Below are 22825 nucleotides of genomic sequence, written 5' to 3' on the forward strand. Positions count from 1 at the left end.
TTGCCTTGTGTCTTACTGCTGAAGGTGGCGCTATAACCCAGTGGTCAGAGAATAAAGATCTCTGCTGTCATTTATGAATACTGAAAAAAGGTATTTTACTGTGAGCGCAAAAATGTACTTTTTCCTTTCATTATGCAGTTCCCCCTTCAAACATAGCTTTTGCACTCCAGCCCTTTGGGGCTCAGCTCTGTATCAAGCCTCTGTCATTTTGCGGCTATTTTGCTATTAAGCTCTCTGTGTTCTTCAGCCTTCAGATACGGTTTACTGTGCTCTGGATTGTGTGCTGCGTCTCTCTCTGTTCCTTCCTGCCACCTAGCACTGTGTAAGGTAAAGTTCGCCTTCTCTCTATCAGTGAGAATTGCAGGAGTTTCTCCTTTCCTGGTCTGAACTGCCGCTTACAGTGGCCTGGTATCTTTTGTCACTTATCCCCTTCTGCTTTGAGCATTTGGTTGTTTTTACCACATTTTGTAGCTGCTTTTCTACTGTGCCACTGCTGGGAAGCACCACAGAATGGCAGACCCTAAGTGCACTGATCCGTGCTTCTCTAGCTCACATTCCTCTGATAGAGGTCTAGAGGGTTGCCTGCAGTGTCCCCCCTCAGGGTCCTGTTGCAAGCAGCCTAGACCATTGTCACCTATTGGACTCTTCATGTTCTGCGATGGCTTTATCAGGTGTACTCCCCTCCTCTGTTCTGTCCAGGGATGAATTTTCTGCATCCCTGCAGGAACATTTAAAAGGTTCCCACTCTGATTGCTGGACCCTAGCACAAAGCTGTAAGTGTGCTTCCATGCCCTCCATGCATGATTCTTTATCTGACATTCTGCAGCTTTTGCGGCCCCTGACCCTTCCCTAATGGATGTCATGTCTCATTGAGTTTTAGAAATCCTTAATGGATGAGCCTACTCCTGAAGACCAGCAGTCAACTGCTGTTAACCCCAGACTTTGTAACCATGTCACCCTTTTTGGTGCTGAGGGAGATGCTTTAAGCCCTCGTTCACACCTGAACGTTTTGTAGCGCGTTCTACGCTCGACAAACGCTCTACAAAAAGCTCAAAAATATAAATCCCATTGTATTCAATGGTCTCGTTCCCACCTTGGCGTATTTCCACCCGTCCCTAACGCACTACAAAACGGCCCACCCCTGAAAAGGTACAGGTACTACTTTGGGCCGTTTTGTTGCGCGTTTCCGTTGGGATACAGCCAAGTAGCCTTCGGAAACGCGCAACTTTTTTTACCGCGAATCGCGTTAAAAAAACGCGTGACAGCTGCGCATATGCAATACGCCTAGGTGTGAACGAGGGCTAAATATGTGGCCTGTTGCTTCTACTTCTGCTGTCTGGGACTTTCCCAGTACATTTTTTTACTTAGTGTATTTCCACTTTCGCAGCCAGATTGGGATAACACCTGTTTTATATTTGTTACATGTTCCCATTTACTTGGCAAAAGCAGTTTAAATTACTTTTAAATAACTTCAATCTTCGTGTACTTTATTAAAACGTCACTGTGCCGCTCTGATGAAGGGTCCTTGGGCGGTCCCGAAAGGTTTGCATACAGGGCACGATGTGACGTTTAATAAAGTACACAAAGAAGATTGAAGTTCTATCCTGCGTGTGCTGGTGATTTAATGTTTCAGGGGTTTCACTCGAATTCTTTTACTGTTCCAAAACTAAAGGGGGGTGGGGGGCATTCACCCACCTTGAATTATATCCTTTTGAGGGAACAGTTGGATCAACTCCTGAGGAACAACATTCCAGGGAGATGATCAGGAATTGAGCAAGGAGCGGTATGTTTTCGCTACACGTCGGCTCTAGCTATGGGGTAAGTGTGATTCACTTAGCCATAGTTCTCCTTTTAAACTAAGCTGATTTACTAATCCTGGCTACCGCACGGTCAGCGTTCACCTCTCGCCTCTCTCCCCCTCTGCACCAGTTATGGAATGTCCCTCGTCATCCTTACATCTAAGTGGATGAGCAGTTAACCCTTGCAGTGTGTGGGTGGCCCCACTGCAATGGTTATATTTGTTAGTGGCACTACACTCAGGAGTTAAATCTTAAAAATGCATTCAAGTACCTTTTTAATTATTAACAAACATGTAGCTTATTTGTGTATCACTCTGGTGTAAGTCCTCAAATCATCTCTGAATTGGTGCTGACACTGGCTACTTTTGTTCCTAATGGTCTCTGTCTGTGTTGTAAAGTAGCCACCGCTCCAAGCTCATTCCCATGATGGACTACATCTCACATTTGATTAGCTAATTTCTATTGAAGTTATAGTTTATCACAGGACTGAGCTTGGAGTAGTGGCTACTTTACATCACACACAGGGACCATGGAGAACAAAAGTAGCCCCCCTCCAGAAGGAAGGACAGTGTCGGCAATCAATTCAGCGATGATTTGAGGATCTACAGCTGAGTGATACACAAATAAGATACATTTTTGTTATTGGGTAAAATACCTAAATGCATTTTTAAAATGTGTCTCTTGAGATTAGCGTCACTTTCATTACTGGAGTTCTTTAACTGCTCGCTTTGGTCTAGTGCAGCGGTTCTCAACCTGTGGGTCGGGACCCCTTCGGGGGTCGAATGACAATTTGCCAGGGGTCGCCGGGAGTCTCCCACTATTAGATTATCATCATTATTATTAATAAAAGCTGACACCCTCGGCTTGTGTTATATGGTTTGCCATTTTAGCTGTTACAACAGTGGTTCTCAACCTGTAGGTCGCTGTGTGATTTCTGCTGTGCTAGGTGAGAGTCCTCCTCAGCCCTCTCCTAACGCAGCAGTGTCAGTTCTCCCACCACGCCGCCAGATGTCGCTGCAGCAGCCGCGTCATCCCTAAATTTTACCGTTGGGGGTCACCACAACTTGGCAAATGTTACCAAGGGGTCCCGGCCCTAGAAAGGTTGAGAACCACTGGTCTAGTGGATGAAATAAAGCATCTATGCTCACCTGATCCTGGCTTCCTGCTGGAGTGGTCCTTGCAGCCACTGCTCTCTCTTTACCCAGCGGTCTAAGGACCCGGGGGACGCACCCACTGCAAGTTTTTTATTTTTGTATTTGCTGCTTTAAGCATATAGTGTGCTGGCTGGAACTGAACTTAGCAACTCTGTCCCTCAAAGTCCACACTAAACTTTCTGCCACAGTAATGCTCTCTTATACTTTCATTTTTCTAACTGCAAAAAAAAAAAAATTCATAACTAAAATTAACAGAAAAGGGCACTTACATATTTATTATACTTGTGTTTTGAATATTTTGGAGATTGCATATAATGTATTTTTTTCCTGATGCTTAGTGTGTCAACTTCCAGGTTTTCACCTTTGTCTCTCCCACTGTCTCTTACTCCGTTTAGCATCTGAGCCCAATCTCAAGTTACGTTCCAGACTGAAGCAGAAGGTTGCAGAGCGCAGAAGCAGCCCTCTCCTAAGAAGGAAAGATTGCCCTGGAGTGACTACTTTGAAGAAGCGTCCTATGGATATGTCTGGTTAGTGATAGGTGTCTGTGAAGTGAATTGCCAACCATGGCATCAAAAAAGGCCATCCTGGCCACTTGCTTTTTCTATATACTGCTAGGGGTAAGGCTTAAATAGCTGAATCAGGTGCCTGTAATCACATGTCTATAAATACCTGACTAATTTTGTTCAAACCTAATTTTTGATGCCTTCCCTCAAAGTTCAGTATCCATTGGGAACTCATTAGGTACTGCCATTGATGACTATACAGGTGAAACTCGAATAATTAGAATATCGTGCAAAAGTAATTGCAGTAAGTGCTGATGGCAGCTTCGTGACTCCACGAGATGTTGAAAGGTGATGCGAGGAATCTGACACTGCACTGTTGCTCTTCAGTTGTCTTGTACTTGTCTTGCCACTCTCCGTTCTGCCCTAACATTGACTAGTCGCTGACGGCCACAATTTGCACTTTCAGACCCAGATTTTCGGCTGACAGTCCAGTCTTTAAACACTTTAACAACAGCTGCTCTTGAACATTTAACGAATTCTGCTGTTTTGCTGATACTCGCTCCATGGCGCCGAGCGCCAACAATCATTCCACATTCAAAGGCTGTTAAATCGTGTTGTTTACCCATATCTTCAGAAAAAAATCACTTCTACTGTCGTGATAAACAGCTTATGTCCCTATTTATAATGGTCTGGCCCTCTATTAACTTCAGCGCGAAATATAGCTAATTATAGCTAATTTGCCTACAAACGTCAGGTGGTCATAATAATCTGGCCACTCAGTGTATATATGTGTGTGTGTAAGCTTCTGGGCTTTAATTTTACTCATTTCACTTCTTAGTGTGCCATTTATCTGGAACAAGCATGTAGTTAAGTGTTGGGACACCTAATGTGCACTAACCCAGTAGGAATTTATGGGTAATTGCACTTTACCAGGTGAATTCCGGCTGGTTTTTTTCTTCTTATACATTTACTCCTAGACACTTCAGCTCACAGTGTCAAAGTAGGGTTTCAGCAACAGAGGCAGTGGTATCAGTCCATAATTGAGTGCTTGAGCACATACACTATATTGCTAAAAGTATTGGGACACCCCTCCAAATCATTGGATTCATGTGTTCCAATCACCTCCATGACCACAGGTGTATAAAATCAAGCACCTAGGCATGCAGACGCTTCTACAAATATTTGTGAAAGAATGTGTCTCTATCAACTGTTAAGGTGCCCATACACTGCTCGATTCTCGTACGAGAATCGGGCGAAATCCCGCGATCGTACGAGAATCGAGCAGTGTGAACTAAGACGTGCGACCGTTTCTACTGTACGGTCGCACGTCTTTTGTCGAGCCAACATGCTTGAAAACCCACCGAGATTCTCGGCGGGTTTCTAGCCTGCTAGCCCGATAGCTGCGGAACGGGCCGGTGTGCGCACGCGCACACTGCCCGTTCTGCATTGCCGTCATCGGAAGCCCGCCCCTCAGCGGGGCGGGCTTCCGATGAACGCAAGTACGATCTGCCCGTCCAAGGTGGGCAGATCGTACGGGCTTTTAATGAGCATACGACCATCGCAAGACAAAAGTCTTGCGATGGTCGTAAGGTGTATGGGCACCTTTAGTGGTATTATAACAAAGTGGAAGCAACTGGCAAAAACAGCAACTCAGCCACGAAGTGGTAGGCCATGTAAAATGACAGAGCAGACCCTGCGCATGCTGAAGCGCACAGTGCTCTGAAGTCGCCAACTGTCTGCAGAGTCAATAGCTACAGACCTCCAAACTTTGTGTGGCCATTGGATTGGCGTAACAACAGTGCATAGAGAGGTTCGTGGAATGGGTTTCCATGGCCGAGCAGCTCCTAAATCTTGTGGACAGCCTTCCCCGAAGAGTTGAACCTGTTATAGTGGCAGAGGTTGGGCCAACTCAATATTGAACCCTACGGACTAAGACTGGGATGCCATTAAAGTTCATGTGCGTGTAAAGGCAGATGTCCCAATACTTTTGGCAATACAGTGTATTATTTTTTTTTTTAATGGGAGGCCACAGTTCTACTTCAAGGATTACTGTCCCAGAGCTTGCAACTTCCAAAAGAAAGTCATTAATTGGCATCCCTCATATTTTTATTTAGACACATACCTTTTTAAAGTAAATAATCTGCATCTAAATTCTTGCTGGTAATATACACAGTATTTTGTATTTTCTTTTAGACTCTGCTTGCAATAGTGCACCTGGTTCTGGCCCTAGTTCCCCCAACAACAGCTCAAGCAACATCACCACTGAGAATGGCATTGCTGGTCCTTTGGGCATCCAATCGGAGGTATTTTTAGCTTTGGGTGTTGCATGGGAAACGTGCTTCCTGTGCTGATATGTTCTAGATATTGATTACTTTTCTTATATTTTAGGCTGCTCTGGCTCATAGACTGGCGAGCAGGGAAGGCTCTGTGACCCAGCTCCCTCTCTATACCTCACCCTCTTTACCCAACATAACTCTGGGACTGCCTGCCAGTGGATCTGCTAATGTACGTATCACAATCACACTTTCTTCTCTAAGTGACAAAGTTTGAATAGCACACTAAATGTAAATATTAGAAGCAAACAAATGAAAAGGGAGCTAGTAAGAGACACTTTAAGTCCTTGGTTCTCAACTGGTGGGTCGTGACCCCGTGTTTAGGGGGTTGTGACCCCGTGTTTAGGGGTTGTGACCCCGTGTTTAGGGGGTCGTGACCCCGTGTTTAGGGGGTCGTGACCCCGTGTTTAGGGGGTCACGACCCCGTCTTTAGTGGGTCGCGTGTGCCTTCCACTGTGCTAGGTGAGAGGCTCCTCCTGTCCGTTCTCGAGTGTCTGCTTGAGGTGGCTCCTCCTGCCCGGTGCCGAGTGTCTGCTTGAGGTGGGATGGGCTGGGGCTATGGCCATGAGGGAGCTCCATCCGTACGTACTTACTAAGTACGTACAACTCCCTTGCGTGTCCTGTAGAGGTGTGATGTCACATTCTGGCTCCCGGCACCTCTAAAGGGCACGCAAGGGAGCCGTTACAGCATTGCACATATGGATGGAGCTCAATCACAGCATAGCAGCCCACACTGGACCCCAGGCTGAGGATCAACTCCAGCTCTCGTAAGGTATGGAGACTGGGTGGATCATTTAAATGGCATCCCAAACCCACCTCCCACCCATTGTTCGCTCGCACCAGAGCACGCGGTACCGCAATGCTGTGCGTTCCATTGCAGTGCGACTTGGGTCGCGACTTAATGACCAAAGACAAATGTGGGTCCTGAGGTTATACAGGTTGAGAACCACTGCTTTAAGTACATGTACTTCATTTATCTTTCTCAGCAGTTGCAGCTTGGGACTTCACCAGGTATATCCATATCAAAGCATCATTTTTGAGTAATGTATGCTCACCCTAGATTGGAGTAGATGATCAAGCCTAGTTGAAGGTTGATCATCCAGAGGGCCTCCTCTTAAGTCGGATATTTGTATGTGAGCAGTCTTAATCTCTCCCTGCTCATTAGCCAACTCGGTAAATTTTTAAGGTTCCCATAACTGTGTTTTTCCTGCCATTAGATATTTTACAATGGGCAAAATATACTTAACTATATGTTATTTTACAAAATAATTTGTCTGTGCCAACCTACAATCTTTTACCTTTGCTAAATGTCAACTTAAAGTCAACATTTCTTAAAGCTATACTCTAGGCAAACATAAATCACATATATTAATAGAGTTGTGTTTTGCTTTATTTTTAGTTCAATCAGTGAAAATACCTAAATTTTACTTTGCGTCAGCCCCTTTGCAGCAGAGCTCAGAGTGGGAAAGGAAGAAGCAGCACAAGTAGCTAAACATCTCTTATGCTGACAAGAAGCATGCTGATAGGAGGAGAAAGCAAAGTAACTGAGAAATGAGCTCATGACGGTGCTGCTTCTCCTTCACAGCCTAGTCACAGGCTGGGGGCCAGGTCCATGATAGCCTGGGATTAGAGGAAGTGGGATGAATGATGCTGGCTGTCAATTAGCCCATCAAACTGAGGACATTTAGTGGTTGACAGCTTTAGTTTAAATGTGCTTTTTTTAAATCTCCATGTAATTAGCTATTTGCTTGGAGTGTGCCAACCTCCACATTTTTAGCATATTGCTTATTTACAGTTTTGCGTACCTTAGTTTTCCTTACCATTTTACAAAAGGTGCGAATTGAAAATGGACAAATATTTGTTAAAGGAGAACTATGGGGTCAGTGTTTTTCCCCATAGTTCTCCTTAGGGTAACGGGAGGACACAAACTAGCGTCCTCCCGTCACCCTAAGCTCAGTATACGCCGAGATCCGCCCAGCTGCGTGAGTGACAGCTGGCTCTGCCTATCTAGAGGCAGAGCCAGCTGTACCCGCCCCCTCCCCCGTTCGTTCCGCCAGTCAGCGCTGGCAGATCGGAGCGGGGAGAGGGGAATCCAGCCCCTCCCCCTGTCAGGGCAGAGAGCCGTGACAGGATCGAGAGGTGAGCGAACCCGGTATGTGTTCGCTCACCTCCCGATCTACTGAGCCGACCTGTGACAGTCTCATTGTCACAGGTCGGCAAGAACTGTGAGGTGAGTGGAAATCACTCACCTCATAGTTCTCCTTTTAATAACAGTCAGTACAGTTTTTATCTTTTAGATTTAGTTGGAATTTTGGATATTATGGGGGGTTTTTTGTGTTCGCTGATAATGATTTTAGTGTATTTTTATCTAAAGGACCTACAAAATGACTAGCGCAATCTCTTTATTCTACTGGTTTTGCACTTTCAGAACATTTTTGGTTTTGGGGGTCTTTTACAAACTCTGAAAGCTCTGAAATAAAGTGATAAATTGTAAAAATTGTCTTGCCAGCTGAGATTAAAAGTGGAGTGCAGGGCTTGGCAGCAAAAGAGTTAAGAGTTTTTGTGTGTTTATGAAAAGAGACCATTAGTGACTTGTGTTTTTCATCTGGTATTTTCTGGTCTTTCTCCCAGTATAGAATATTGCCATGACACTTTTTGTGTGGACATATTACTGTTCAGTATAAGACTAGTCTAGTATAGACTAGTTATTTAAAGTTGCTCAGAACCAGGCTGTGAAAAGCATTTAGAAATAGTTATAGTATGGCCAAGTTTGGCCTATAGAAAAAATGAATTAAAAATAATAAACCTGCACATACAGAATGCTAACTTCACAGTTTATCCAGATAAGGACAAAAAACCCTTCTAAAGTCCAATTTACTCTGACAGGGATAAAGAAAAATCCTTCCTGATCCAATAATGCAATGATATATTCTCTGGATTAGCAATCTCCGGTGTTATCATATATAAACATTAATGGCCATTTTACTTTTTACAATCAACTTATTCCTTATTTGTACAACTCCTAATGCAAAGGAGCCTTTCAATCCTCTTCTCCAGATGCAGAGAGAACCCCCTCGTCATTTGCAATGGCCTAAAGTTAACTTTTTTTTTTCCAAGTTCACTATATGGACCATTTGTGTACTTATACAATGTGATCACGTTCGCCCTTAAAACCTTTTCTCGAAGGAAATTAAATGAACATTATGTTGCAATAATTTCCTGCCTATGGTGCCATTTTGTGTTTTGTTTTTTTTCTTTTCTTTCACATTGTGTGCCTGGTAACCAACCTAAGCTTAGTGAACCATACAACTATACATACACTTGGGGGCCCTGTAACACCATTACATTGCAGTAACGCATATTGCGTGCATTGGTGTGTTTAATTCATTTTGAATGGCACCTCCACAACTCATAGTAAAGCTGTGTACTGTGATGTGCTTCACTGGAAAAGAAGGTGCAGGCATTGTTTTTGTCCATTCTAGTGCATTACCTACCAGTTCATATAAATCTTCTTAATGCAGGTTAACATGAAGCATAACACATTCATGCAGTGCACGTTTGTGGACGTGTGTGAAGCCAAGCTATCCCTTAAAAAAGCTTTGGCTCCAATTTGCATTGCAGGTTTAGCCCCTTCATTGAGTCAAATATTTTTCAGCCTCTTTAATATAAAAAATGTGATAAATTTAGTGATACAGTGCATGCACCTACTCTGTACATTTACATTATCTTTTTAATTTTAGGGTGCTTCTGGACAAGAGACTGAGCGCATTTCCCTTTCTACTATCCAACAGCGACTTTCTTTGTTTCCTGCTGCACACCTCACTCCTTACCTTGGTTCTGATGCAGCAACTTCTCATAATTCACTTTTGCAACATATGGTCCTGCTAGAGCAGCCCAATGCACAGAGCCCATTGGTTTCAGGTGAGTTGAAAATTCTCTACATATTTTAGCACTTAGAATTTTCTGTTTATGAAAGATAACTAGCAGCTTACACAGTTCTGTATTCTTGCTTCAGGGTTGGGAGCACTCCCTCTTCACTCCCAGTCTTTAGTGTCCAGTGATCGGGTTTCCCCCACAATCCACAAGTTACGTCAGCACCGCCCATTGGGCCGAACACAGTCTGCACCTCTGCCTCAGAACTCTCATGCCCTGCAACACATGGTCATCCAGCAGCAGCACCAGCAGTTCCTCGAAAAGCACAAACAGCAGTTTCAACAGCAGCAGATACATCTTAATAAGGTGAGTGTCCAGCTCCCTTGTGCATATTGGATTTCTGCAATTTCTGCCTTCTTTTGTTAAATTATTTCACAAAAATGGTGCAAGCTTTTAGGTATTTCTGGAGTTATTCCTGACTGGGATTACACTCTACAACTCAAGTGCTGCAGTCATTTCTGGTTTTGGTTTAACGTATCTCACCATATTAAAAAAAAGAAACAAATTGAAAATTCTGTTAAGATATTTAATTGCAAACAGGACCTTAGATTTCAATTTTAAAAACCTTTTGGTTCATGCGGCATAATGTTCATTAAAAAATAAATCCGATCCATAGTGGTTAAAACAGAGGAGAAGAACATAATTTAATATTTTAGAATGGCAAATCCTGACTTCAATGTTGAAATACTGTAAGGGGAATTTATCAAAACTGGAGTAGCCCAGCCGACACTGATGCAGGAACCTAGGACCCAACAGAATAAATAGCAAGGCCTGGGGTTGTCAACCAGTTTTCCCAACACACTTTAAATTTCTCTGGATAGTCTTTATGCCTGCATACTGTTCTTGGTGGATAACTACATTAAATATTTGTCTCCACAGCTCAAATGTAGGTAGGTTGGGGGATAGGGACACTCCATCTTATGAATGCAAAATGCGAAAATCCATTTTGGAGCAGAGGTAGTGGGACCCTGAGTTTGGCGGAGACCTAACTAGAAACTACCTTGCAATTTTATACCAATGAAATCCTCAAGAGATTTAGAAAGCCATTAGACAACTTGGCCCGCTTTTGCACAATGGGGCCTGCACTACTGAAGGCTAGCTGCCAATGGGCCAAATTAAGAGTTTTGCTCAATTCACAAAGCTAACAAACCAAGAAAAGGATCTATATTTTAAAAAAGGGACAGCAGAGGCCAGAGAAATTTGAGAAATATGGTTACATGGCTCAAAGTAAAGATCTTTTTTCTTGTGTAAAGCTGTGTGAATTAGGCCTTTTAACCCCTTCGTGACTGACGACGTACAGTGTACGTCGCCAGCATCGTGGCTGTTTAAACAAACACGACTTTTGACACACGACTTTTGCCGCCGGGACTCTGTTTAAACTTGTAGAGCCGACTGTCGGCTTTACAACAGAAGCGATCCTGGCGACTTACCTGTCGCCAAAGTCCTTTATTATGTCAAATAGCAGATCATTTCACACTTGGTATTTAAGTGACTTAAGTTGACATCTTCTCTCTCCTGTTTGCATGTTTTCTTGTTTGGGTTTTTTTAATCCTTCTTTGCGTTATTCACTTTGTCATTTTGTATCTTATTTTTAGATGATTCCTAAAGTAAATGAGGTTTCACGACAACATGAAAGCCACCCCGAGGAGACCGAGGAAGAGCTCCGTGAACACCAAGCATTACATGAAGAGCCATATAATGTAGAACATGCATCCGAGCAAAAGGAGCAAAGCCTTTGCAGTATTGTGCATGTAAAGCAGGAGAGGGAAGAGAGTGAGGATGAATCAAATACACATGAGCTAGAGCAGAATACATTACACACTGACCAGGATCTGTTGTTCAGACAGGTATTACACTTTGCTTATTATTCTTTATTTTGTTTACTGAAAGCGCCAAACAAAAGACAACTAGGGTTTATATCCTTATTATCCACAGCAAACACTACTACTTGAACAGCAGCGAATTCATCAGCTGAGGAATTATCAGGCCTCCATGGAAGCTGCTGGATTAATAATACCTTTTAGTGGGCACAGGCCGCTATCCAGGGCACAGTCTTCACCAGCCTCTGCCTCTTTTCCCATGTCCGTTCAGGAAACTCCCACTAAGCCCAGGTTCACTACAGGTACTCTTGTGAAATTGGTTTATTATGCATTATAATGTCAACCTAAATGCTGCTTGTGACTATAACCTTGAATTCATTGCAGGTCTTGTGTATGACACCTTGATGCTTAAACATCAGTGTATCTGTGGAAACACAAATATCCATCCAGAGCATGCTGGCCGAATTCAGAGCATCTGGTCCAGGTTGCAAGAGACTGGTTTAAGAAGCATGTGTGAGGTGAGCATGTAACTGATAGTATACAGAAAGATTTATCAACAAGCATAACAATAGTGTTTAAAGCGCCACTAAACATCAAATAAAACATTTCAGGACCTTGGACAACTGCTGTATACTTGATGGTAGATTTTGTGGAACTGGCAAATCATGCTTTCAAATCTTTCATAGTCCAGTTCCTATTTTAGCTTCTCATTTCTGCAGATTGTGCCTTCACCTTTTTTTCTTTTTTTTTTTCCTCCATGTAGCTGTAATGACTTATTTAATGTAGGGCTACATGCCAGTTATATCCCTTGATTCTATTAAACTATGTACCCTATATCAATTGCAGTGTATACGTGGCAGAAAAGCCACTTTGGAGGAGTTGCAGACTGTCCATTCTGAAGCTCATGCTCTGCTCTATGGCACCAACCCTTTGAATCGACAAAAACTGGAGGGTAAGTTGTGTCAAAGCTATGTTTGTGTTTTGTGCTGAAATCCCAAACACTGGAGCCTTTTTCAGCCTTTTGCGTGCATATGATACAAAAGCTTTGACTTTGTCTTTGTGTGTATGGAATGCAAGTGAATATTCAAACTTTTTTTCATGTCAAATGTTTTTGTATTTCCAAACCCCGTAAAAAAAAAAACCCAAACTGCATTTGAACATTATTGTTTGAATTGTTGAGAATTGGACTATTTTCTGTATAGTCATTAGTGTGGTGGTGTATTGCTGACTTCATAATGCTGTTTGTGTATTAGGCCCTTATTTGTGCTGATGCAACTAACGCTCTCCACTAACAATTCCCCTTTCCTCATGCAGGATCTTTGACCTCCATGTTCGTTCGTCTCCCATGTGGCGGGGTTGGGGTGAGTGTTCACAGTGTTACTGCTTCTCTGGCACTTTCTATGGAGGATTTTAACATTCAAGTTATGGCAGGCACATAACTGGATATTGTGTATGAAAAATCTAAAAACGGAAATTAATATATGTATATTGTAATTTTCAGTGAGATGTACAGTATCTGCATCCCTGTATGCAGCAAATGCACGTTTTGTTTATAAAAAAAAAAAAAAAGTTTTGGTTTTCTTTTGCTTATTTCTGAAAACCAATACCTAATGAGTCTCTCTTTTGTGCTAGGTTGACAGTGATACAATCTGGAATGAAGTTCATTCTTCTGGAGCTGCCCGTCTAGCAGTGGGGTGTGTGGTGGAACTTGCCTCAAAGGTTGTGGCAGGGGGGTTAAAGGTATGTGTTTGAGAACAGAAAGAAGCATAATCCCTAATGCACCACACCCTAAAGAATCATCATGTAAAAATGCCTTTTTTTATTACTGTATGTTTTCTAGTTTATTTAAAGTTCAGATACAGTGAAATTCTGAATATTCAGAATCAAATCAGTTTTCCTCAGTGGACAATCTCTTGTCCTATAAGGTTCTCTCCACATTCTGTCAGCACTGTAATGTGTTGTATGGTTGCCACAAAGAAGTCTTTCAGGTGGAATAATCAGTATTTCCAGTTATGGAAGGGGTTTTAGAGATTGTGTTTTCAAAATTAAGTGTTGCATGTTTTATTACTTAACAAAGTGAATAAAGTAGTCTGTTCATTTAAATAAAAAAAAATGTTTTTAGCTGCTATGAAATGTGTACAGATGTGTACTTCAGATTCTAATTTCCCATATATCCATACCACACAGCGTTATATTCAAAACCCTAATAAAGACCCCATACCTTGCAAATGGGTATTATAATTTAGGCTGCTTTTTACTGCAACATGTGCACCATTTGGGTCAAATTCAGAGGGGAATACCCGATGCATGTTTTGGACACTGGTAAACAAACCTGTAGGGACAGCCTAGTACAAACCCTCTCACATCTATCATGCTTGCGTTTTGTGCTAGTATCCTAGGAGAACGGACGTATTATCTCTTCGAGAGAAGAAAACCAATTTTTCTCCTTTCTGCTTGTATCAAGACACGTTTCCTTCTAGCAAGATTCTTCAGTTGCTTAAGAAGCACTGGAGCTCACCTTGCAGTTTTTTAGATTGTCTGGTCCTTTGCATAGCTTTGGAGGCCATACCAGACCCCACTGTAAGGAAGAAGTGGGGCTGGCATATAAAAAGTCCTATGTGCCCTGTACTTTGCTGCAGGCACACTCTTAGGCACTCTTGGTATAGCATCTAAGTTGCTTTACAGGTCCGGGGCTGTCAGACTGCACAAGTCTGATGAAACCTTGTCCCTGAAGACTTCTTAGGGTGCATGTCCAACTAAAGGGGGGACAACTGCTTGGATGGGGCATGTCCCCTTGAATTCTGCCTGTTCTCTCCATTCCCCTGTTGTGGATTGTAAGAAGTTCTAAGGTCACTGCTGTGCTAAGTCTGCTCTAGAGTCCATTTCTGCATGGTCAGCTGAGGATAAGGAATGTACCATATCTAAGTTTGATGGCTTGGTACATGAGAGGTCTGTCTGCTGACAACTCCAACACTTAAAGTGGCATTAAACCCTCAGATTTTTTAACATAAACCAATACTGTAATGTGTGCCTTACTGTAATCCATGGTAGTTTCCTTTCTCTTTGCTGCTCTTTTTAAATCCTCATGTCTTCTCATGCTTGGGGAGAACTTCCCTTTGCAGCTGACTGCCTCTTCCTGTAGTGCTGGCTCAGGTTGCAAACTTACACACAGACACCATGTATCCATTTCAGAGACAAGGCAGTCTGCTGCAAAACAGAAGTTCTGCCCAGCATGAGAACAGATACAGATTTAAAAGTAAGAGCAGCAAAGAGAAGGGAAACAACCATGGATTACAGTAAGGCACACATTACAATATTGGTTTATGTTAAAAAATCTGAGGGTTTAATGTCACTTTAAGGATACCAATTCTGTCTATATAGATACTGTGCGCACGTGCTTAGACCTAGAACAGCAAGAGCGTGCCACATATAAGCTTACCAGCCTGATTTCCCTACATTCAATCTGGTAAAAATAATGTTTCCCGTGCACTCTTGCAAGGGAACAGCCGTGCAAAAAGCACATTTCATATGCCCTTTGAGGGGAAGCACCTCTTGTTCGAATCCCTAGACACATTCATTAAGGACATTATTGGGGGCATGAGCATCGTATTATCCCAGCAAAAAAAATCCTAAGCTTCAGTTTGGGAAACCCTCTACCTCAAAGGCTAAGACTAATTCCTTTAGTTTCTCCCAGACCTCCAAATATAAGACCAAACCTGGAAATCCATTCTGCCATATGTCCTGAACTCCCAAGTCCTCCAAACTGTTGAGCAAGTCCTCCTTGCAATAAGGTGGCGCCTTTCTGACAAGTGGAGGGACATCTGTTGGACTTTGCAGCCACCTGGTCCCATTACATATTTTCTGATGTTTTTAACTAGAACGTGGTTTACAGGTATTACAAGCTTGAATTTCAAGCTCTGCCTCCGCTCTGCCTATGTTGTCAAGCCTTCCAACGTCCCCTCAAAGACTTGCGGACCTTCTCACAGCTCCTCTGTCTATGGATCATAGCTATTGTCCTTTAAATGACAGATTCTAAGGTTTTTATGCAAAATTGTTCACACTTCCCAGTTAGAGACATTTCCTTACCCTAGGCCTTAAAGGTTCTCCACACCTTCCTTTTTGTGTAAAAAAAATTCTGCATGGAAAATAGCAGGTCAGCCATTGCTTCCCTCCATCTGGGGGACTTTCTTGCCCTCTGTGCTCAACAAAGATGCCTACTTACATTTCTCCACCTTTCCAGTGCATCAACACTTCTGGCATTTTTCATTGGGCACTCAGTATCACCAATTTGTTGCCCTTACCTATAGTCTATTGGCGTCATCAAGATGCTAGCCCCCCTGTATTTGCTCTACATTGCTCTCGGGGTATTCTCATAGTAGGATGGTATATTTGGGTGACCTCCTACTAAAGGAACAGTTGGTACAAACTTGATCAGTCAATGTTGAACAAAAGTCAGCGCTAGAACCAACTCATCGCTAGGAGTATCTAGGCCTTCTATTGGATTTTTCCCTGTCCAGTGTCTTTATTCCACAGGAAAAGCTCAAAACTCTCTACTTCCATGTTCGAGCACTTCAGTACTAGAACCAACCCTTGCTTTTGCTTGTGGGGTCTGGACAAATGGTGGTCTCCATCGAGGCTGTTCCAAATGCCCACTTTCACTCAAAACCATGGCAACTCAACATTCTGGCTTTGTGGAACCGGAAAGCCTAGTTTCTGGACCATCACATGCACATAAACCCCAAAACCAGGCTTGCCTGGCCTTGTAGGTGACAAGTCCATCCATAGATTTTGGGAAAAGCCTTACTCCCTCTAGTCTGGAAGATTCAAACAACGAATGCCATCCTGTCAGGCTGCGGAGGAGTCCTGGAACCTTTTCTCAGTGCAAGGTACTTGGTCACTGGTAGAAGCTTGTCTCCTGATCAACAATCTGAAGCTCAAAGCGATATGCTTATTCCTTCAACCCTGGACCTCTCATTTGCACGGTCACCTATTTAGTATTCAGTTGGTTCATGCCACAGCAGTGGCTTACATTAACCACCAGAGAGGAACCAGAAGTTTTGAAGCCCAAAGAGAAGCGGATCCAATTCTGGCCTTGGTGGAAATGCGAAATTCAGCCTTGTCCATTTGTACACACCCCAAAAAAAAACTTTCCCCTGCTAGATTGAGATGGGAGGATATTCTGGTGATTCTCATTGTGCCTAAAATGCCCAGGCAGATGTGGTATTCTAATCTCATAAGACTCCTAGCAGATTCTTCATGGGCCCCCCCAGATTGTCCGGATACAATACGGTCTTTACTCAAGTTTGGTCTGGATCAATATTTGACCTCGAGTACCATCAAGGGTCAAATATTTGACCTAGTAATTCTTTCTCAAAGACCGCTTGCCTCTCACTTCTTAGTGAAGGCGTTCAAATAGGGTCTCTAGTCCATTGTTATACTTGTGCCTTCCTCAGTGACTCTGTGGGATCTCAGTTTTGTTCTGTCTGTTCTCCAGAAACCCCTCTTTGTGCCTATCGTGGATATTCCGCTGTCGACTCTGACTTGCAAGGTTGCCTTTCTCATTGCCATCACCTCAGCAAAGTTTGTCTCTGTGTAGGCAGTCTTACTCTTTAAGGAACTTTTTCTTGTGTTTAAACAGAGACAAGGTAGTCCTGAAGCTTGGGGCCTATTTTCTTCCAGAGGTGGTTTCCCCCTTTCACCTAAAAGGGTTATTCCACTTCCCCAGGCAAATTTTTTAAAATGGGATTACCCCCTCCAGTATGGACCTTTGGCCAAACGCTCCTTCCCCTGTGCCGGTGTACTGCTTGCACTCTGTTTCTTAAATTTACTGCAAATGGCGAGCACTCATTGGTCAGTGCAGTCACCTGACCAATGAGATGCGCTTCTAGTTGTGTACAGAGTAGGAGTAGTGCACTGGCAGAGGGGAAGGAGCATTTGGCCAAAGGCAAGTACTGTGGTGGGGACAGGGTTGGAGAGAGGGGACAATTCCATTTTCCCAAATTCTATGAATTGCCCTTTAACCAGGACATTGTTATCCTATCTCTATGTTCTGCTCCACAACATGCCAAGGAGATTTACTTCAACTGTCTGAATTGAGGAACGTCCTCTTTGTGCTTATCGCTCAGCTTCTTTTAGACGGACTGAAACTTTTTTTTTTTTTCCTTCCGTTATTCCTTAGGGTCCCTGTGGTGTTCAGCCTGCTTTATTGTTCCACTACTTCCAGGTGTATTCAACTGCTCATCATTCAAGCCTACAAGGTTCCACCCTTCTCTATCAAAGCGCACTCTATTAGATCAGTTAGTAATTCCTGGGTATTTCAGCATTTGGGATATGTTTCTTAGCTTTGCAAGGGTGCCACCTTCTGTTTAGACATTCGTCTAGGTTTTACTAGGTGAATGGTCATGCCTCCTTTTTGATACCAGCTTTGGTCTTAAGGTTCTTCGGGCTGATCTGTAACCTCTAATGTACCCCCTGTGTTCTTATGATCTACTCCTACTCCTACTACTGATTGCTACAAAACTGAGGCATACATGGGGGACGGGGGGTGTTGGAGTTGTATAGGGCTGTCTTACAGTTCTGTTTGCTACTGTCCAATCTCCTGGAGGCAGCTGCACAGCACAGTATACCTTAATACTCCTGTGTCCCTTAATATACACCAACAATAGGATTTTACAGGTAAGACAAAAATCCTATTTTCTTGGAGTATATTGAGACAAATGTCCCTCCCCTATGTTCTTGTGATCTTCTTTTACTTGCTACACAACTAAGACATGATGGGACTGGGAGGGATTACACTAGGCTGTCTTTACAGCTTTGTTCACCAGTGTCCAGCGTCCTGAAGGCAGCTGCATAACCTTATAATATGTACTTGAATTACATCCTGTCCTTTAACCACTTCAAGACCAGGTGTTTAGACCCCCTTCCAGCGCTGCAGTACTTTGACTGACGTTTATTCCGTCATGCAACGCTGTACTGAAATTAATTTTATACCATTTTTTAGGGACAGATAGAGCTTTATTTTGGTGGTATTTATTCACCACTGGGGGTTTTATTTTTTATTATAATTAGGAAACATTACAGAAAATTTTGGGGAAAAAAAGGTATTTTTTACATTGTTAGGAAACATTTATTATTAACCATTTTTTTGGTAAAATATAAAAGATCGGGTCACGTCGCGTAAATAGACACCAAACATGTCAAGCTTTAAAATTGCGCGCACCCGCGAAATAGCAGAAGACTACCATACCCAAAATTGGCCATAGGCGACACTTTAGAAGCTTTTACCGCTCATCAGTTTAGTGTTATCAGTGATTGATGGCCCTAGACTTATTGCTCTCACTCGGACGTTCGCGGCGATATGTAACATGTGCGGCGTAATGGGCGCAATCGTCTTTTTTCCACGTATGCGCCCCCGACTCATGTTTGCATGCATGCGTGTATGTATGGGTGTGGACTTTAAAAACATTTTTTGTTTTTTTCTTTTTTATGTGTAACTTTAAATTTTTTTGGGGGGGGGGACTTAAATTTTTTTTTTTTTTTTTTCCCACTAAACTTTATTGCTATCACATACGGGGGCTAATAAAACCAAAATATGTGACAGGTCCTCTTTATGGAGACATCAGGGGTCTCCAAGACCCCTAATGTCACATAGGACCCCCCAAAAGAAGCTGATGAAGCACAGATCTGCTCCATCAGCTTCTTTCCAGCTTCTGAAGCTGGAGAGTGACACAAGAATGCGGAAGTGATGTATTATACAACACTTCCGCATTCTTGCAGAGGAGAGGGGACCGGAGGGAGCTCGTGTACCGAGCCTCCTGTTGCATCCTCTATATTAAATAAGAGGAGAAGTTAGACCGCTTTGTAATGGTCACGACAGGTGTCCAGACCTAGGAAGTCTAGCCAGAAATAATACCAGTGTGCTCATGATGTGTGAAACTGCCAGGTGATTAAATTCTCTAGCATGTAGCAGAAACCCGAAAAGCAGTGTCTGACCCTTTTAAAGTATGTATAATAGCTAATATGATCTTGGCAACATGTACATTAGTGCACAACTTATGTACTCTAGAGACACAACAATAAAAATGTAGCTTAAAGTCAACAGTCAGTCATTTGGGCATTCAAGCATAATATATTAGTTTAAATTGTGTATTTAAGCTTCAGAATGGCAATTTTGCAGTTATACAGCATTTGAACTTTACCGGTTGGTATTTAGGGACTGGATTCCAGTTTGTATAAATTTGTCAGCTATGGCTATGTCTTCTACAAGCCACTTTTTTTTACAATCTGCTTATTTGAATTGTAGTTGAATGTTTTGTGCTTTTTTTTTTTTCTTTACAAAGAATGGCTTTGCTGCGGTCCGCCCTCCTGGTCATCATGCTGAAGAGAGCACACCTATGTAAGTGTCTTCCTCATATGACTTGTAACTTCAGCAGTTGTTCTTCTGATTGTTCATATTGTTTAGTTCAGATCTCACTGTTCTCTGTAGGGGTTTGTGTCTATATGACTATTAGGGTTAATCACAAAAGGGTGAAGAATTTGGAGAAGGCAGGAGACGTGAACAATCTAGGACAACATAGCAGATTTGGAAAAATTCTCCAGTTCAGCTATGTTGTCCTTGATGGTTTGCTTCTCTGCACCACTGGGTCAAGATCAGATGCAAATGGCATTGAGGAACTAAACTCTGGAAGTTGTGCCCATAAAAAAAGGCAGGGAGAGAGCAAAAGACTACCCACTAGTATTGCCTCTGGTCTCCTTGCAGATTATCTTTCCCCTTTTACTGACTTACCAAGCCTTTTTCTGCAGGTCTCTGTGTGGAGGCAGTCATGTTGGTAGCATATTTTTGCTTCCTCATGTCAGCCTTCCTTCAGCAAAGAAAACGGTGAGCAGCACACTAGTGACATAACCAAATCTTAATAGACTAGCAATTGAGCAGCCTGTGCCTTAGATCTTACTGCAGACCTACAGCTATGATGCAGTAGGCACCGGAGTGCATAGGTACCCTCACACACCAAGAAGTGCAGTGTTACTTTTCAACTAAAATTCAGAGTAAAGGGTACATGTTTCTGATACTGCTTAGGCACAAATAACATTTTTAGATGTTCCCCAGTAGCATAGCAAATCTTCACTCTTGAGTTCAGGTGCACTTTAAGTACTCTATGAAGTATTGCTCTTTACAACAGTAAATAAAATTAATGTTTTATTCACCTGTTAACTTTTTAGGGGTTTCTGTTACTTCAACTCTGTCGCAGTTACAGCAAAGCTCCTTCAACAAAGATTTAACGTGGAGAAGACATTGATAGTGGATTGGGTATGTGGATATTACTTGTGGAAAGCAATGTTAAAGCCAACTCTGGGCATTTTATTTTTCAATAAATGAACCTACAGAGAGTGAACAAAATAAAAAAATGAGCTTAGGTAATCAATCCCAAAACTATCCCCTGCACTACTTCTTTTTCTGCCACAAGATGCCTTCAGTCTTTCAGGTTGAATGGCTCCCTGTGTCATTTAGCCTGGAAGACTGAAGATATACTAGGAACACAGGGTGTCATGGCCCTGCCATGGGGGTGGGAGAGAGAATCACCATTGCGCCCTTCATTGATAGTATAGTGATGCAGAGAGCAGCGCTTATGCCATCACGTGTGTATCTGTATCCCTGAGAACTGCTCACCGCTGGACCAGATCATGAGATGACGTGGACCATGCGTGTCACATGACCAGACAGTTGCAGTAGGGTGAGGGTGCTCTCCGCACACCTTTCAGCAATCCCGGCCAGTACACAGGGATGGTGCTTGCAGTAACTCCACGGATGGCACCGTGCAAAACGAACAGTTGACGAAAAAGGTCACCAGCACTCAAAAGGTTATAAAAATGAATAAGTCCTTTTTATTGGACCATGGTGTCACGCCATGGTCCAATAAAAAGGACTTATTCATTTTTATAACCTTTTGAGTGCTGGTGACCTTTTTCGTCACATGACCAGACAGAACACATGGGAAAAGGGCAAGTATATATTTTTTTTATCATCCATTGAGGGATACAGAAATTCTTAGAATCCTCAGACTGTCACGTTGTTCTATCGACTACAAGAGAAATGGACATAACAAAGAGCAGTTGGCCAGCACAGGATAGCCCTGCCTACAATCATCATGCATAAGGTTTTTGCTAGTGTCCACAGGAGAATGGGCATGTTTTCTTTAGTAGGTTACCTTTCTCTAGTATTAACAGCTGGATATTTTAAATCCTGGCAGTCTCTCCAGTCAGCCAATGAGTACTGGTAGGGTCATGGCAAATATAGTAACTCTTAGAGGTTTCTTTCAGTCCACTGGGCGCAGGCTTCCAGTTTTTTGTTTTTTTTTGTTTTATGCATGTTTAACATTGAGACCAGGGCCATGGCATACGAGTGAGTATGTACAACCAGATCTGTATTCAATTTCACAGGATTTTGCTACATGTCAGGCCAGAATTCTAGGGATTTGCAGACAATGTTATTCCAGGTTAGAGCTGTGCTTCACCTGTCCTGGTCTCTGTTTGCTTATCCTCAGAGATGTGCTATTTCTTGCAGTGTCAAGTGGGGGGGAACCATGTTGGTTTTTGGGTTTTTTTCTCCTAGAGTTCTTTTGTGTGTCTTGTGGAGTAGCTGAGCACTGCTTGTCATTCTGCAGCTGCTATTACTATTTTTGTTCCACCACTGTTCTGGTAGTGGGTTCAGTGGCGTCACGGTTGAGGGAGGGAGGAGTTTTTCAGTATAACGCCTACTGTCCGTCCGTCGTCGCCCCCTCCCCCCAGGCAGATTTGTAGCTGCTTTATTTACATCTATGGCCAGTTGCTGCCGTTCAGGTTTCTGAGCCCCGTTAAGCTTAAGGCTGCTACTTTTAAATTTTCTGACATTTTGTCTTCAGCAGGGACTGTGACCCAGCTACCTAGCATTTGTGCATGTGTAAGTTTACATGGGGTTCCTGTGTGCTTGCACAAACCTGACAGTTTACTTTTGAGCCAGGACACTGTAAATGTCACCCGTTTGGCTCCCAGAGACACCCACACAGTATACAGCCTAATTCAGGTCAGGTAAGTTTAGCTTGGCACTGCTCCCAAAGCAGCCTGCCAGGAGGCGTAAACACAAGCCTAGTTCCCCTCAATTAAGCAGGGGTGCTGAGGAAGAAGTAGCCTTATCCTATTCATGTCTGCTATTGTACACAAGCATGACAGCCTGCAGTTCTCCACATTCACAGGGCCCACTGGATCCTTAGCACGTGGCTCTGCACTCTAGGGAGAGAGTCTGGGCGG

General features: G+C 43.0%; 1 protein-coding gene across 1 annotated transcript in view; it reads left to right on the forward strand.

The window, feature by feature from the left end:
* HDAC4 (histone deacetylase 4) overlaps positions 1 to 22825 on the forward strand; it is a 126954-nt gene that overhangs the window by 88345 nt on the left and 15784 nt on the right. The window contains exons 7-19 of the mRNA XM_018564627.1: positions 3349 to 3480; positions 5650 to 5759; positions 5845 to 5961; positions 9530 to 9710; positions 9805 to 10028; positions 11318 to 11569; positions 11658 to 11844; positions 11927 to 12060; positions 12389 to 12494; positions 12857 to 12903; positions 13175 to 13282; positions 19882 to 19937; positions 20762 to 20849. Of these exons, the coding sequence (XP_018420129.1) occupies positions 3349 to 3480; positions 5650 to 5759; positions 5845 to 5961; positions 9530 to 9710; positions 9805 to 10028; positions 11318 to 11569; positions 11658 to 11844; positions 11927 to 12060; positions 12389 to 12494; positions 12857 to 12903; positions 13175 to 13282; positions 19882 to 19937; positions 20762 to 20849 (1742 nt within the window). The remainder of the gene's footprint in view (positions 1 to 3348; positions 3481 to 5649; positions 5760 to 5844; positions 5962 to 9529; positions 9711 to 9804; positions 10029 to 11317; positions 11570 to 11657; positions 11845 to 11926; positions 12061 to 12388; positions 12495 to 12856; positions 12904 to 13174; positions 13283 to 19881; positions 19938 to 20761; positions 20850 to 22825) is intronic.

This window comes from Nanorana parkeri, unplaced genomic scaffold, assembly GCF_000935625.1.
Source record: "Nanorana parkeri isolate BGI_ZX_2015 unplaced genomic scaffold, ASM93562v1 scaffold765, whole genome shotgun sequence".
Lineage (NCBI taxonomy): Eukaryota > Metazoa > Chordata > Amphibia > Anura > Dicroglossidae > Nanorana > Nanorana parkeri.